A 17,838-nucleotide genomic window follows, 5' to 3' on the forward strand; every position below is an offset into this window, starting at 1 on the left:
GTTTGTTGCATCTGGATGAAGTTGTGGCAGAGCTAAAGTGACCTGCACTATTAGGTTTGCTTGCTGGCAGCCACGAGTAAATAATTCCAAGAGTTCCAAGAGTAAATAACTGAGCTGTATTAACTTTATTATATGCTTGGTCAGGGTATAATGGGATCCATCAAGCGGTGATGGCATTGTTGGTTTGGACACACGAGAGAATCCTTGGACAGATGTATTGCTGAGCTTTTCAAAACCACCCCCACCCCACCCCCCACCCTCCGCAAAACAATATTTATTTATTTATTTATTGACATTCCACTCGCAAATGCTGAGCCTTCAAAAACCTGTTTCCTCGCTGTCATCCAGACAGTACTTAAAATAGTCGTGAAAAATATATAAACTCGTTTGTGATTTTGGGTTTTATTTTTCTCCTGTTTAGTTTGGCAGCTGGATCGGTTTGGCTTTTCGATCCTTTCTCATTCCGTCTTTGTGTCCCCTGGAGTCCTTTGTCTTCACTCCAGCCGTCAAGCTGTAGATCTGGACGAAGATGTGACGGCAGGATTGCAATAAGATGAACGAACTGAAAACACGTTTGCATGAATTGGAATATGAAAGAAGATGGACGTGAGAAATTCCATGGAACCAAGCAAGAAACAGTTTGCGGAAGGTTTGGTTAAATGGCAGAGTTTTGATTGCAACTCATCAGGCCATTTGCGTAACGATCCCTGTCTGGACGAAGATGAGGGACCGGGTCTTTACTTGATGATAGGAATTGGGCTGCTGGTATGTACGGCTCTGTTTTAGTACATCTTGGGTGGTAAGATGCTTAAAATCTGCTCTGGCAGGATAGCTTCTACTATAGGTATGCTCATTCGCTTTAAGCCGTCTAGTCTGGGTTTGAATCCTGATCCAGCTATAAACTGTCAGGGTGTCTCACAGGCAGGGGGGCATCGATGTGTGTGCCGCCCCCGAGATGGATGGTTAAACTGGGCGTCCCGTCTGCCGACATTAGTTGGCGAACCTTAACGATCCCACGATGTCTTTCTCGAAGAGACGGCGAGCTATTGCCGGCAGTGAACTAACTACAAATTCCTGCCTGGACTGCAAGTCGCAAGTGCTCTGGTCTTGGAGGTTCCGTGATGCCAGGTTGCGTTGCTCGCTGTCTGGGCAGCAGCTTCTGCACTACAAACACGTTGACCAGGTTGTTCTCACGGGTCTCGCGTGAACGGTCTACTTCGGATACGAAGGGCAATGAATAGGTTGTCGCAGTCGCTGATGCCGCCGAACTCTGTACATAACATCCGGTGCTGAGAATGTAAGGGACAAAAAGCGAGCGTTCAAACTCCAAATCGTTTTGATGGCTTCAAATTTCTTTATGGTGACTCCTTGTCAACCTCCCCCCACCTTTCCACCAAGAGGCAAGGTTTTCATTTTATGTCTGGTTTTACAGCGTCTACACCCATTGATATTCGTCAGTGGCGGAACCTCATTGCCTTACCGATGCCCTCGGTGCAACTTACCTGGTTCGTATGCAAATCCTTCCCCCTCAGTTATGTTTGTCTTTGTGTTTCACTCTGTTGAGAGCAAATAACAAAGGTTTAAATTTTTAATTTTTTTTTTTTTCATTTTCTTGGTTGCTCAACAGTGATGAGATTTTGCTTTTCACATTTATGGAATGTCACAGCGCAATCGTGTCACTGTTTAAAATCCCCTCCAAAAAGCATTTTATGGTTGCTCTCACCGAGTCGAACAGGAAGGTAAAGATGAATGAGGTGAACGGAACTCCTTTGCATGAAGGACATTGAAAAGTCAATTGAGGTTCATCCACATGTTGAGGTTATTCAAGAAATGTTATGATGGGGGGGGGGGGTGTTTGTTGCTTTCTGGTGTGAGATGTTTGTGCAATTGGCCGACAACCCGGGGAGACGAGACGACGTTTCTCCACCATTTTTCTTTGTGCAATTTCTTCTTCGTTGGTCTGTCCATTGTAAACCATCAATCTTTTGTGGGTTTTTTTTCCCTCCGCCATGCCTGGTGTTGGCTTGATGGTTTGGGTGGCGGGCTTTGGATCCTCGGATCCTGAGTTCAAATCCCACTCTGCCGTTGAATTAATACCAGGTGGGGTTTACTCTGCCCGTCATCCTTCCGAGGTCGGTAAAATGAGTGCCAGCACGCTGGTATACTGTGTCGGAGTGGCGACCCGTCCAGGATTGTGCCCAACAGCCAAGGAGACTACTGAAGCAGCACCAACGCTCTGCACAGAGTATGGTCCCAATTTCCTCCTCCTCCTCCTCCTTCCCTCCACCACCGCAGGTGGACGGAGGTTACGTCTTCATCCCTGTCTGCTTGTCTGTCTGACTGTGAGCAGGATGTCTGAAAAAGTTGTGGACACAATGTGGTGGACAAGTTGGGTGTGCGATGAGGATGAATTGATTCGGATCTTCATCTCGATCCAGATCTGCGAATTTTTTTTTTTTTTTAAGTGATTCATCACCATTGAAGGGTGGGACCACAAACTATAATTATATAGGATGGTTTCTGACCAAACTTGGTGGATAAGTTGGGTAGGTGACAAGAAGAAGCCAATTAGATTTTGGTTAAGGTCTCGATGCAGATCCGTAAACTACATAAACAAAACCTAAACTGTTCAGCCTGGCGGTGCTCTACCGAGTGGCATTGTCGTTTTAATTTTTTTTTCCTGTTCTGCATTAATGATCGTGCTTCTATTGTGATTTCTGGGGATTTATCACTTGCATTTGTCATACATATTGTGAGTATATGAAGAGTGAACATCCATATGTTGAACCAGACCCTGTGGCGTCTGGGAAGTTCAGCGGTTCAAATCCTGACCGAGTCCGACCAGAAACTTCAATAATGGTCTGTGCTGTTTCCTTGTTTGATACTCAGGATTTGAAACGATAGAACATGGACAAGCAATTCTGGGTAGGCAATGTCAAACCACCCGGTGTAACCCTTACCAATAAACTGCTTTGGCAGCACCGACGGTGTGTAAAGAGTATGCCAAATCAAATCAAATCGATATGTGTTGTATAAAATGGCCTTCATTGCATTGGTTCTCAAACTGGGGGATGTGCAACGTATCCCTGAGGGTGTGTGAAGAGGTTCAGGGAAAGAAAAAGAAAAAAAAAACAAAAACCAATTGAAATCTTGATCACATTGTACAAATTCTGCTGTTATCTCGTCAGCGGCACAGCCAGATCATTTTCAAGTGTTGGCAAATAAGGCCGTATTCTCGTGATGAAGAACATGTAGTGCTCGATATTGTTCAAGAACAGTGTCCGAATATGCATTTGTAATTATTTATTTATTTTGATGCAAGTACATGGGAAAGGGTCGGACTCTGACCTCACGGAACAAGGGAAGGGAATACGATTCAACACGAAGCGGATGAGCATCACTTATTAATTAGACTAGGTGGGGTAGTAGATTATAGATTATCCCAACCTGAAGGTCGTTAATGAGTCAACTAGGTTCTGAGATGGAGAGTTAATTCCTTTGGTACCAGGTTTCTTCGGGGAATCCTTGGCTATCGCTGGTCGGATTTTGTGCCCAACGAGCGGTTGCTGAGAGAGACTCGGATGAGATTTGTTACCTGCATGGTCCGTGAGCATCAGCTGCGGCTGTGTGGACATGTGGCTCGTTTTCCTGACGCTGATCCTGCTCACCAGATTCTCTCAGCGAGGGAGCCTCGTGAGTGGAGGAGGCCAATGGGCCGACCACGTGCCTCGTTACAGCAGGTTGATCAGCATCTCAAGTAGATGGGGTTGGACCAGGAATCTGCTTGGGGGATGGCCAGACGGAGGTCCCTGGAGTACTGATGGAAAGTGGACGCAGCGACGCGCTGCTCCGGCGCATGCTCCCATACCTGACCTGACCTGACCTGGGTTTTTGAAAACAATCCAGTACTGTTGTGGCAATTTCTATTTTTTCTGCCCAGTGCCCTCACCCATAAACCGCCACCATTTGAGCCTGTGACGTATTACAATTTTTAATATTTGATGAAAGTGGCATGTTTTGAATTGCAGATGAGAGTATAAGGGGCTTGTGGGTGGGGGGGGGGGTATTGAGAAATGTGGTCCAAAAGGTTGGAGAACCACTGCTTCAATGTACACACATGGGATGGTGTTGACACCTTGATTATCAAACCTGATTAAGACATCCAGTAAAGTATAGAAAGTTATTGATTTGCTTCCCAGTTTCAATTGCCATGTATATGTATATGTATATGTATATGTATATGTATATGTATATGTATATGTATATGTATATGTATATGTATATGTATATGTAGATGTATATATATATGTATATGTATATATATATATATATATATATATATATATATATATATATATATATATATATAATTTTATTTTTTTCTTTTTGCAATCCCTGTCTCAGCTGTGCAAATAAAACAGGTACAAGATACACATTCACTAACTATAATGTCTTCCTCTGTTTGATCTGATAAAATCTCCTTTGTTTTAGCAAAGAAAGTGTTTTTTTTTTTCTTTTTCTTTTGGCCCTGATGGAATCCGGGATTATCCTTGGCTCTATCATTTGGTGACCGCAAAAATGTCCCGTTGCCTAGGAAATGGTTTAAAAAAATTTTTTCCCAGTGGCAACCTCCAAAGTCCACTTCCACATGTCTCGTTGCTTCTGTCTTTATCTCCCACTGGCTGTCAGGGCGCTCTGGCTCTCGGAGGAAAGCTGGTAAGGTGTGCACGTTTCTTCTTAATCCCTACCCTGTGTGCATCCTCAACCCTCTAATTTTCCTGGTGTTTCACTGGCTGTACACTTGTGTGAGCAGGTAAAAGTTTTAAACATATTTGGTTGCAGGTTTACGTGCTTCCTCAACTTGATCATCTTGTGCGCTTTTCCAAGAAGCTCCTGCTAAATTGTGGAATTGTTTTCTTGGGGGAAATCCAAAAATTTGCATTCGGTCGTCTGACTGATAATCAGTTGTTTTTGAAAGGGTGGCATGATCGTCATGTCCACCGAAGCCACGCACCCACACCTGTACAGCCAAGTGTTTCGATATGCTGTAGTTTTTCCATTCATTCCTTTCCATTCTCCTCTGAATGAAAATTGCCTGCACTCAGCCATTTGTCAGCCGTTCGATGTGATTGAGATGCCATCCTGGGGTGGATTGTCATGTTCAGCACCGTAACATTTGCTTCCTGTTTGAATGGTTGCCAGCCAGTGTCGCCGAAGGAGACGTTTGCATCGCAATGATTTGCCCACGTTGTGGTTTTCTCGTGAATTTTGCACGATTTTCGTCCCAGCAGTTTATCATGCATGCCTTTTTCGGTGCTCGCTTCCTGAAAAGTGATGGCCAGTTGCAGATATTATATGCAATGTCGGTCATTTTTTTTTTTTCGGCGCGTTTGCATTCCATTTATGTACTGCATCTCGCTTGCTCTGCCTCTCTTGCCTCTGTTGTCCACGCAGCACCTTTCCATCGCCGAGCATTTTCATTCTTCTCCTCGTCAGGTGCGTGATCACAGTGTCGTTTGTCACTTTGCTCTCACCTCATATTTCCTTTTCACACTTGTACTATTTTTGCTTCATTGCTTTGTTTCATTATAACCTCTGCTTGAAAACAATCTTTTTTGTTGTTATATTGATTTACAAGTTCAGTAACACTGATTTTGGTGTGCAGCCTCGATGTTTAACTGCAGGATATAAGTTATGTTTTCTTAAGTTTTCTCCTGCAGACAATCGTCTTGTGCACAAAGGGCACGAATGCCGCTCGTTCACGCCGCCTGTACACGAGTGTAGCCACGGGATAGCTGAATGGTAATTGGCCAAGGTTATCCCATTGGTTGGGGTGGGGAGGGTGTTCCCCTTGCTAAAATAATAGCTTCTACAATTGTTATAGGACTATGATCCAACAAACGATGACAATGAAAATAATGGAAAACAATAATAATAATAATCAGTTTTATTTAATGGGTTGCCTTGGTGTAAATGACTGACAGGAGCACAAACCGAATGGAGCCCCAACAGGATGATATCAAACACGTACTGTACTTGTACAAGCAGAGTACTCGCCCCATGGGCAATGTTGTTCCAAGCGTGCGACGCGTTCTTCTGACACGTCCCTTTATTTGGGCGGTGTATAGGCAAGACACTGCTGTCTTGGTTGCTCCCAAAAATAAAATATCCCAGGTTGCGTACTAAAGCACAACAGCCATGGGCCTGGTCAGGATGACGAAGCGAACAACAACAACAGACTTTCAAGTCATGGTTTATAAGAATAACTGGGTTAAGCTGGAGGAGGGAGGACGATGGCATGCATTGTGGCTGGCTTAGTTTGCAGTGGCAGTAAATCGAGCCCGGTGATGTGTGGTCATTGGTGTACCGCATAGCATAGGTGGCGCACATTGTAGAGGAAGGTTGTCTCCTTTCCATGCAGCTGCTGGTCCTGCCTATACCCTTGTGCATACCACTAATTGCTAATTTCACCGAACAGATGTCTTCTCCAAATGTGTCTTGACCAATTGGCACACCCACTCACAGCTTGCCTCTTTACCCTCGCCCGGGGTGATTTTTCACATCACGTGCTCACAAGTAATCCCACCTCAATTTGGGGTCGATTGGCTCGGTCACACAGAATGATGTGGCATTGCAGTATTAAAATGTAGGGTAATCATAAATAGGGAGGGGGTAGCAAAATCGAAACCAGGCTCATGAGATGTCTGTGGTATTGAATCATGTCTGACCTCTCGCATGTATTTACATGGTGTTTTGCCATCGTAAACCACAAACGCACCAATAAGGTGGGGAGGTGGGTGGGCGGAGGCCCACCTTCCTTTGCTCGTAACAATATATGAATTTTAAACCTGTCTCTTTTTTTCTAGATTGTGAGGTTTACATTTTATTCGATGTCATTTCTTTAAAAAGCATGTTGTGGGTCACCAAACATGTTCTAAAAATTTATCGATATGATTATATGTGCATTAAACAGTTCGATGCAAACAATTGTGGTTGCCAAACTATTGGGGACATTAATGAAATCTAACTCCGAAGTTATTTCTCAAGGCTGTTGAAAAAAAAAAACAGCCGCGTGCCATATATGGATGGTGACGTCACGTTCTCCAAAACAAAGCGGGCGCTCACTCGCTCATTGAAGAAGTGTCCAGTTCAGCGGGCAGTTGTTTTGCTCTTTTTTGAGCTTACAACTGTCTATATTATCCTTTTTTTATTTTGAATTATTGTAGAACAAAGTCATTTAGATATTTGTACATCATGCCTCGTACGTGTGTTGTCATGTTTTGTGAAAATGGCTGGAAAACGGGTAATCGCTCTCACCGATTCCCGAAGGAATCAAACATTCGCCGGCATTGGATAAGATTTGTACAAACAAAACGGGCGAATTTTCCCGTAAAGAGGACCCTTTGGATAGACTTGTCATTTGTGGTGACCATTTCACAGCCGAGGATTACGAAGGCATAACCACATCCGATCACCACTCTGTGAATATGAGTTGTTGATTGACAAGTTCTCCAGATACTGCTCTGTCTCAGAATGAGTTGTTGAGTTTAAGTGAGAAAAACCTTGAAATGTATTCTTAAAGAGTACATGGAAAAACACATACTGTAAATAAACTTTCTGAAAAACACAAGCATGAAAAAATTTCTCAACAAATCAACTTATTACTTTTTTAACAGCATCAGCAAATTTGGCTATTTCATTTCAATTGTAAAAAATTGATCAATTTTTGCACTTTTTTTTTTTTCTAAATTTTGGTAGAATATTTCCCAATGAGGCTAAACATGTTTTGGTATTTAAAGTATTTCACAAAAGTAAGTACACCCTTTACAAATATGTACAAATTTTGTTGTAACTTTTTACTTGGATGTATTCTAAACACAAGACTCAAAGAAATGATGGAGTCGACATTCTGTCATACATGTACAGCCCCAAAACATTTATTCTGTGGAAACTATGTGGCATACTGGGCATATCTGTGAAAAGGGGCGGAGGGGCAACAAAAGTGAGTACACCCTATGTGCTTTCTCACATTGAAGCGTTATTGTTTTCAGTATTTTTGTATGTCCACCATTGTTTTTGAGCACAGCAGCTATTCTACTCGGTATGGAGTTGACCAGTGTTCCACATGTCTTTGCTGGGATCCTGTTCCACTCCTCTGCAATGACGTCTCGAAGTTGCCTGATGTTGGACACCTTTCGTCCCTCAACCTCACATTTCAGGATGCCCCACAGGTGTTCTATTGGGTTCACATCAGGTGACATGTTTGGCCACTCCAACACATTGGCCTTCGACTTTTTCAGAAAGGCAGTTGTCTGCTTGGAACGATGCTTCGGATCGTTATCGAGCTGAAACACAGCTCCTCAACCAAGTTTTCGCAGGGAGGGTAACATCTTCTCCTTCAGGATGTCACAGTACATCGTGGAATCCATGTTTCCCTCGATGAACTTGAGCTCTCCAGTACCGGCAGCACTCATGCATCCCCAAACCATGACACTACCACCACCATGCTTGACAGTAGGGATAACGCACTTGTGTTGGTACTGTCCCTGAGGTCGCCGCCAGACACGCTGCACTCCATCAGATCCAAACAAATTGATCTTCGTTTCATCAGGCCAGAGGACATGTTGCTAGTAGTCCAGGGGCTTGGATTGATGTGCTTCAGCAAACTGTTTGCGAGCTTTCTTGTGGCTCTGCTTCAGGAGAGTCTTACGCCTTGGATGACTCCCATGCAACCCGATACGATGGAGTGTGCGACGTATGGTTTGCGCACGAACAGACTGGCCAGAAGCTGCAGAAATCTCTTCAGCAATCTTGGCGGCACTTTGTCGTCTGTCTTGGAGGACTAGATTCTGAACTTGGCGAACAGTACGTGCAGTCATCTTTGCTGGTCTGCCCTGGCGAGCGCAACTCATTGTTGTACGCTTGTTGGAGAACCTCTGGATGACCTTGGCCATGGTGTTGGGGCTTACTTTCAAAGAAGCAGTGATCTTCTTGTATCCTTGGCCATCTTTATGTAGGGTAACGATTCGATCTTTTGAGAGCTCTTTACCATGATGAGCCATGCTGCTTTCTCAATGGCGATTGGTACAGTATTTCCTATGCAATTATTTCTTCAGCAAGCAGATCGACAATTACTGCATTGAGTACACGTCTTCACTTTTAACATACCAGGGAGGTTGCAGCTCTATGGACATTGTGTGTATTGTTTGTTGCATATTTGTACCTTTAACACTCTTTGACTTAAATATGATGAAAATGGAAGCTGTTTTACCATGCTGGACCTCATTCTTGGCAGACAATTATAGCAGGGGTGTCCTCACTTTTGTTGCCTCCTCTTCCAGAAATATTCGTAATATGCCACATTGTTTTTATGGAATGGCAGTTTTGTGCTTGCATACATATTGCAAAATGTCTACTCCATCATCAACTCGAAGGTTTTGCTTCTTGCACAGCTGCTTAAAAAGTTACACTGAATTATTTACATATTTGTGAGAGGTGTACTCACTTTTGTGACATACTGAATGTGCCACAACAGTCTCTTGAAAGTTGGGGTTTGTTCTAACTGTTCACTTTCGCTGGGGTCAAGCTCAGCTGTCAAAGACTTCAATGCCAAGGCTACGGTGTATAATATATTTGGGTCCATTTTTGATTCATTCTATTTCTGACTTTTGAGTGGCTGGAGGGTTAAAATTTATAATATCAAGTCACAGACGAATCAAACTTTACATTATTTTATGCATCGAACAAGAAAATGAAAATCTACAAACCAATCTGTCTGGTGGAGTCTGTCAGTGTAAACTGCCAGGCAGTCGGTCCTGCCGCTTGTACACGAAATAGGCCTTTTTCTGGCACTTGCAAGTGGCTCAAATTTATATGGCTCAGGGCCAGAAACTCCATAGTATAAATTCCCATCATCCTCCGACTCGGCCTCGGCAATATCGGAATGAAAACACTTGATTTCATCGCCGCTGAAATCACTCTCTGATTTCATTAAAATGCCATTGTTCACACGCTGTTTCCAAATGTTCACGAAGTTTTCGGAGAACGTGACGTCACAGCATCTTCGGTACATTCCGGTCTGTTTTTCGATCGCTGACAAAAGTTTTGACTTAAAAGTTAATTTTAATTTTAGCATATTTTGAGTTTCAAATGTAAGAAAATAATTGCCCAACGATTATTAATGTGATGACAACCTTCGAATCACGCGAAGTTGTCAGCGACCCAAAATCTGCTCTTTAAAGTATTTTGTTTGAAATGTGTAAAATAAAAAACGTATGTACAGAGACATGGAAGTAAATCGACACCTTAAATTTATTCATTTCATCTGTATAACGCAGTTGTACTGATATTCAACTATTTATTTGCAGAAATGAGTTCCTGGGTATTGTTTGACTAACTATGCCTCAAACCCAGGGAGCACACTATCTTTGTGATTTTCAAGGAGGACGAATTGGACAAAGGACAAAGAGCCACCTTCTCACAGAGGACGAATTCAAAGTGGAGTGAGCCAGCATCAGAAAGCTCAGAACCTTGGCATTCGGCTTTCTACGGTCAATCGGGTAATCGTGCAATTCACCATTGAAGGCAAGGAATCCAAAACTTCCCGTTCTAGTCGATCTGGGCTCTCAGAAAGGTGTCTGAGCTGTCAAGCAGTCCATTGAGAAAACTTCCTGTTGCAAGGCAGCAGATGTTGCAAAGGAGGTCCAAGTTAGCTCAAGAACTGCCATGTTCACACGGGCTACCTTCATCAACTGGGCTACTATGGGAGAGCAGCTCAGAGAAAACCTCTTCTTAGACCAGCCAACATTCAAAGGAGAAAGAAGTGGGTTGACAAGATGGCCAACAGTCCCTTGAAGTTTTGGCACACTGTCATTTTTTCAGACGAGTCCCAATTTACTCAATTTTATGACAGTGGATGTGTATGGGTCTGGAGACTTCCCAGTCAAGAGTTCTCTTTGAACTGATTGCACAAACTGTCAAACACAGTGGTTTTTCAGTGATGGTGTTGGGAGCAATCTGGAGCACTGGTCGGTCAGAGCTTGTGGAGTGTGTTGGCAACATCAATACCATGACACATTTCTATCCTTGAGGATGGAAGTCTCCCCCATCTTCTCCACTGGTCAAGTTGGTCAAAAACCACTCTGTTTATGGAAGCTGGAGCTCCATGCCACACTGCAAAAAAGACCAAAGAATGGCAGGACAGAAATGGGATCAAGTGACTTCCATGGCCTGGTCACTCTCTTGAGATGAATCCCATTGAACACCTCTGGCTCATATTGGATCGAGCTGTGCGGAAAAAGTACAGGAAACCAACATCATGGGCAGAATTGCTAAACCGTTTGCGGGAAGCCTGGGCAGAAATCCCACAAGAGAGAATTTCAGAACTCGTTAGTTCTATGCCTGAAAGAGTAAAAGCATTGAAATCTGCAAATGGCAAGTCTACAAAATACTAGTGTATGTATTAAATTGCATCAACTTTCTTCAAATGTTCAACAATAAATTATTTTAAAACTATGGTGTCAATTTACTTCTGTCATGTCTCTGTACGTGTAGACTTGTGCTGTTTGTATCCGCAAACTTCTTCCTTTGTCGAGAACATGGTGAAGGATGATTTCATCTGACCATATCACATTTTTCCACTGCTCGGTAGTCCATTGAATTGTGCTCTTTGCACCACTGGACTTTTCTCTACCGGTCAAGAGTTTTAGAACACCCCCATTTTCCAGTTTTTACTGAAATTTAAGCAGTTCCACTCCAGTGATAAACTTGAAATGGTACAAAGCTAAGCGGTAAACTGCCAGAGGTTAAAAAAAAGTTTAGGTTACCAAAAGCTGAAAAATAATGTAAATTTCAAAGTTGTTATAAAAGGTCCTTTTCAGGGAACAAGTAAAGTGTTAGCAACTGCAGCTGTTCTGCAGCAATGGAAGTAAATTAAGCCTTGAAAGTTGATGCAAACAATTCCTGCAGGTGTCCCAACTTTTGTTGATTAGTTACAAAACCCTCTGTCTGTATAAAAGCAGTCTTGGAACAGACTGTGTTGCTGCACCCTCTGAAGCATTATTTGGGAAATATTGCACTGCAGGAAGTAGTATATTGCTGTCATAATGGTGAGAAAAAGACAATTAGCAAAGGAAGATGGACAGACCATTACCTATATATTACTAGAACTCTCGTGTGTGTGTGTGTGTGTGTGTGTGTGTATTATATGTATGTTCCTGAAATACAGCCAAAACGGTAGATGATAGCGCAAAAATTTTCGGCCCACCTTACTCACCATTCGCCTGTGGTGTGCAGTATCAAGTTTCATTAAAATCGGGCAACGAAAAAATTATTAAAAAATCAATTCCCGATTCAGTCAAGTACTCTTCAGGAGAATTTGATCAATGCAAACAACCTCAGCGGTATCGTTCGCTGGAGCTATCTTTTTTTTTTTCTTGAAATGATTTTTTTCATCAACCACTGTCACAACGGGAACCCAACGGGTTCACAGGTCATCTAGTGACCCATAAAAGTGTCGGTCTTTCCTTTGGAGAAATTGCAAAGAAGCCAAGGTGTCAGTGAGTGCAGTTTTCTACACCATCAAAAGGCACTTGGAAACTGAAGGAAACTCTGACAGGAAGAGGTCTGGCAGACCCAAAGCCACAACACAATCAGAAGACAAGTTTCTGGGAGCCAACAGCTTGTGTGATAGGCGGCTCACAGAACAGCAGCTTCAAGCACAGCTTAACACTGGTCGAAGTAAGGTAGTCTCAGTTTCAACTGTGAAGAGAAGACTTCGAGCTGCAGGTTTGACAGGTCGAGTGGCAGGAAGGAAGCCATTGCTAAAATGGCAAAATAATAAAAAGAGGCTTGCTTGGGACATGAAGCATCTCCAGTGGACTACTGAAAACTGGAAGAAGGTCTTGTGGACTGATGAATCAAAATTTTTAATCTTCTGTTCATCACACAGGGTTTTTGTACGCCGTTGAGTAGGCGAAAGGATGGTTCCTCAGTGTGTGACACCAACTGCCAAACATGGAGGAGGAACCGTGATGATCTGGGGTTCTTTTTCTGGATCCAGAGTCAGGGACTTGCACAGAGTGACTGGCACCCTGAACCAAAAGGGCTACCACAGCATTTTGCAGCACCATGCAATACCCTCTGGTCTATGCCGAGTTGGTCAGGGGTTCATCCTACAGCAAGATAACGACCCAAAACATACCTCCAGGCTATGTCAGAACTACCTTAGAAGAAAAGAAGACGGTAGGCTTCAAATCATGGAATGGCCAGCACAGTTTCCAAACGTAAGCCCCATCGAGCTGGTTTGGGATGAACTCGACAGAAAGGTGAAAGCAAAGCAACCGACATGTGCAACACATTTGTAGGAACTTCTGCAACAGTGTTGGGAAGAACTTTCCGAACAATATTTGATTTCCATTGTAAAAAGAATGTCACAAGTATGTTCGGCTGTTATCTCTGCAAAAGGTGGCTACTTTGATGAGTCAAAAATTTATATTAAAATTTGTTGAACAAAACAATTCCATGATTTCTTTTTTTATCTGCAATTGTTTATTTGTTCTCTGCTTTAATTTAAGAGTACATTGAAACATGAAACTGCTTAAATTTCAGTAAAAACTGGAAAAATGGGGGTGTTCTAAAACTTCAGACCGGTCGAGTATGTGGAGGTGGTGGGCAAAGCAATAAAATGGAAATGCCAATGTAAAATCACTTAATTGGGCTTTGGGCCAGTACAGCCTGTATGCGCTGTGACATCGTCATGTGGCGTTTTTGATGAGACTGGATGCTCATGCCCCAGTTTGAAATTTGTCGTTTATTGATCTTCAGTTTCTCACTTGCTTTGCCTTGCACTTCAAATTAATGGACAGATATCACGATGCTGGAGTATGTGCTGACACGCTCGAAATTATTTATTTCCGATTGCATCACCATTCAAAAATCCAGTGCACATGGAACTTACTCCTCCAATATTCACCATATGCAGATCTACTGCAATCTATATAATCCATTTTTATGTAAAACAAAATGTCAAGTAGGATATTTCACAATGTAATGTTTAATTTTAGATGAAATAAAAATACTGTAATACAAATACTTTCTTGTTCTGGAAAGGTTGACACAACTGCAAGTGCAATTAAATATCTTGCAAGTGTGGGTGTACAAAGCACCAAAAGCGAGTTGCCGATTCGCCCAGCCTCCATCGTGCAGTCTTTCCTTGGCACATCTAAACTTTTATCTACCTACAAAGCCTTCATCCACAGCTTGATGGAGTACTGCTTCCCTTCTGTAGGGATCCCCTGCCTCACACCTTGCTCAGTTTGGACAATGGAAACCAATGCCTTAAATATCATTGGAATCACCTGTGATGAACCTGAGTCTCTGGGCCTATAGCCTATCGCACACTGGCCAACGTGACAAAATACCACCAGCGATGAAAATTTCGTGCAATCTCATTTTGTCGTAGACTGCCACACGCTACGTCACTGTAGATGGCACTATTGTCAAAAAACAAAGATGGTGATGAAAATGGTGAAAGCTCTGAGCACCGCTGCTTTGGCACCAGTGCTGCTGGTGCGTTGCTGACCGTGCCAGGAGAAAGATGTGTCTGTGGATAAGGCCATGGTTGGAGAGAAGGTAGTTGAGGGAGCATTCAACAACTTGCTTCAGCAGATGAGTGCTCTTGTGTTAATTTCCAGAGGATGCATCCGACGCTCTTTAACACATTCACTTCAATTGTTGTAATAAACACCGCTCCCATTTTTAGTACAGGCGTTTTATGAAAAATCTTTGGTCTACCTCTAACAAATTGCAACAAAATGTATCGCTGATCTTTTATACTCCTGAATATGTTCTCTTGCACTTATAAAAAGACGAAAGGGATCCCAGAAGGGGAAACCAGTGAAAAATTACTGGAATGTGACCACACCCAAAAATGTCATTTTTACACATGTGGGCCTTCCTTAAACATGTTAAAGCCTGTCTGAAGGTTTCAGTGGACTGTTAAATACTGATTTTTATTGAAACTGTTGGCAAGCAGTTAGCGTTTTAAGAACTGAGTGCCAGGTAATGGCTAAAAAAATTGAATAGCTCACTAAAATAATGAAATACAAAGCGATACTGAGTACATGCTATTTTTGACACATGATGACAAAAGCCAACAAATTAGGAATTAGAGGGGGAGCACTCGGTAGAGTGCAAAACCTCCGCCGCCAATACTGCTGGGTCACTAAAGTGAACCTGATATCCTGTTCATTGTAGGTCAAAACGGATCAGAATCGACTGACCCACGATTGAATAAACTAAACTAGATCGACGCGCATGCAGAAATGCCCAAAAAAATAAAATCTAAATTTTTTTTGAAAGAAAAGGTGCAAAAAAATTTTTTCTCCAACAAATTTTTTTTTGGGGGGGGGGTTGGAAATCACTTAAAACATGTAGAAATGCAAAAAAAATTCAAATATTTTTCAAATACGAAATTTTTTTGAAAAAATAAGTGCAAAATTTGTTTTTTTTTTCTCTCTAACAAATTTTTTTTGGGGGGAGGGGGTTGGAAATCACTTTAAACATGTAGAAATGCAAAAAAAAATTCAAATTATTTTGAAAAAAGTTGCAAATTTTTTTTTTCTCTAACACATTTATTTATTTTTGGTTGGAAATCACTTAAAACATGTAGAAATGCAAAAACAAAAATTCAAATATTTTTTCAAAATGGCCACCATAGCAGCCATATTGGACTTTGGATCAAGTCCAAAATCTAATGGCATGATCCTTGGACCATACCTAACCCCCCCACCAAGTTTCGTCGAAATCTGTTCAGGAGTTTTTCCGTAATACTGTTCACAAACAAACAAACAAACAAACAGACAGGGGTGAAAACAGTAACCTCCATCCATCTTCGATGGCGGAGGTTAATGATGCTTGCATAATTATTTTATCAATGATGAAATAAATTCTCTGAAGACCTTGACAGTGAACATGTGCGTATTATATTATTCAAGAGAAGCACAGATCTGGATAGATGAGTTGCTGCCATATTGCCAGCATCTTCTTACCTGGGTAAACTGTGTCATTGTACAAGATGCATTCAGAAGCCAATAATGTCTTCATCTTCACCAAATGCCAGCTGTGTTGTGTTTGTACAACCAGCACCTCTCCAGTTTCCACAAGCAGGAGTACACTCAACTTCTCTGCTTTTTGCATGTGCACATCAAGCTGCTGCGGTCGGTCTTGCAGTTGCACCTGATGACCTGCAGCAGCTCCTCAGGAGCAGGAGATAGGTCTGTGTGGAGAGGGACAAGCCCTTCTCCGCTCTCCTGCCATCCCCATTTCTGGAAGGAGTCCATCTCGAGATCCCTTCCACTCTTGAACCTCAAAGTACACACTGAGGCTGTGGTAATTTTCTGCTGCTGATGTAGGTGGTAAGCTCTGTGGTTGAACATGAGATGTGCTGGAAGCCACCTTCTCACAGAACAGCTTGTGTCGCAGAGAGTCTAGCTTTTCACTGGGTTTCCCATTGTGGAGGATCACCAAGGCTTTCTCTCCTGCAGCTACAACATCATCGGTAGAGGCTGACTGTGCATCAAACAGCTTGGCTTGCTCACGGAAGTGACTGCTCATGTTTATTTTATTGAGGGAAGCTCTTTTGCTGATCCCATAGAGGCAAGATGTTGTCCCATCCCAGAACAGTATTGAGGAAGAGGATGTGTTTGCATATGTCTGGACCAAGCTGTTCCTTGACCACCATGATGTGCCAGATGTTAGTGCTCTTTGTGTTGTTCTTAGGCTCTGAGTGGAAGAACAGGTTGAGACTCTAAGCTTGCATGGCAGGACGACGAGCACACTGTTGGTGACCTAAGACTTTTTTTGTCATTGAGGCCACATTCCTCGGTATGATGCAAATGAGAGAGCTTTTGTTGCATTTTGTTTGAGGTCATGGTACATTCATTATGCCTGCACTATTTGTTAAGCCAAGTGTCCATGTGCAAATACTGTACTTTTCAAATTTTACCCTTCTTTGAGCAACTCTAAGTTCATTTCTTACCCATTGGTGGAGAAAACCACACATTACGAGAAAACTCGGAGCTGGCAGTGGGACAAGATTTTCAATGCTGTATGCCAAGTACGAGTTGTCTTGTCGGACTCTTTTTAGCACTAAATTGATTGTATTACGCCCTTGGTAATGGTATATCGCCCTTGGTAATGGTATATCGTGCACTGAGTAGTTTTTTTATTATTATCTATTTATTTTTTCTTTCTTTTCTTTTCCTACATTTCTGTTTTTGCAACTTGTCATTACCCTTCAAAATGGTGTATGAATGCAGATGAAGGGGAAAAACTTCTCATGGAGTCTGATAATAATTATCATGATTATTACATAGATTTATGCTCACCAAACTGCCAGCAGATGGTTTGTTACATTATCCAGCACACCAGCATATTCTGTTTACTATACAATGGTGCAATCTTTTCGACGAGAATACTCGTCATGGCAGAATCTGGTACCCCCAGCACTACGAGAGTGCTTGTTGTCGACAATCAACATGTTGATGAGCTAGTGGAGTATGTCAGTCCATAGATAGCAAGGAGAAACACGACGTTCTGGGGTACCATCTCAGCTGGAGAGCGAGTGGCAATGACCTTGCGGGGTTATTTTGGGGGGATTTTTTGGCATTCCGCTTTGAATGTGATTTACTGCTATAATCACTCAGGTAGGCATGATGCCGCCACAAATATACGAGCTCGGCCTCGTTCTCTTCTGGCTTAGTTTGCCACATTGATGCAATTGCTAGAAGTCGCTGAAGGCTGAAGTCTAATTGGTCAAAATATTGCACCATGTTGGCG

At 42.5% G+C, this 17,838-nt stretch overlaps 1 protein-coding gene across 7 annotated transcripts in view; it reads left to right on the forward strand.

The window, feature by feature from the left end:
* The window catches only part of LOC147034245 (SH3 domain-containing kinase-binding protein 1-like), a 148,975-nt gene that overhangs the window by 85,770 nt on the left and 45,367 nt on the right, over nucleotides 1–17,838 (forward strand). For 2 of the 7 annotated variants that reach the window (XM_085879267.1, XM_085879244.1), the window contains exons 4-5: nucleotides 4,690–4,716; nucleotides 5,455–5,496. The exons of 2 other annotated variants lie outside the window; for them this stretch is intronic. In XM_085879267.1, coding sequence (XP_085735393.1) covers nucleotides 4,690–4,716; nucleotides 5,455–5,496 — 69 coding nt within the window. Of the gene's footprint in view, nucleotides 1–821; nucleotides 1,506–4,689; nucleotides 4,717–5,454; nucleotides 5,497–17,838 lie in introns of those variants that run through there. 3 more of the 7 variants (XM_085879254.1, XM_085879251.1, XM_085879276.1) reach the window with 3 other exon arrangements.

Source organism: Eptatretus burgeri, chromosome 1 (genome assembly GCF_056783735.1).
Source record: "Eptatretus burgeri isolate ZD-2024b chromosome 1, Ebu_testis_v1, whole genome shotgun sequence".
Lineage (NCBI taxonomy): Eukaryota > Metazoa > Chordata > Myxini > Myxiniformes > Myxinidae > Eptatretus > Eptatretus burgeri.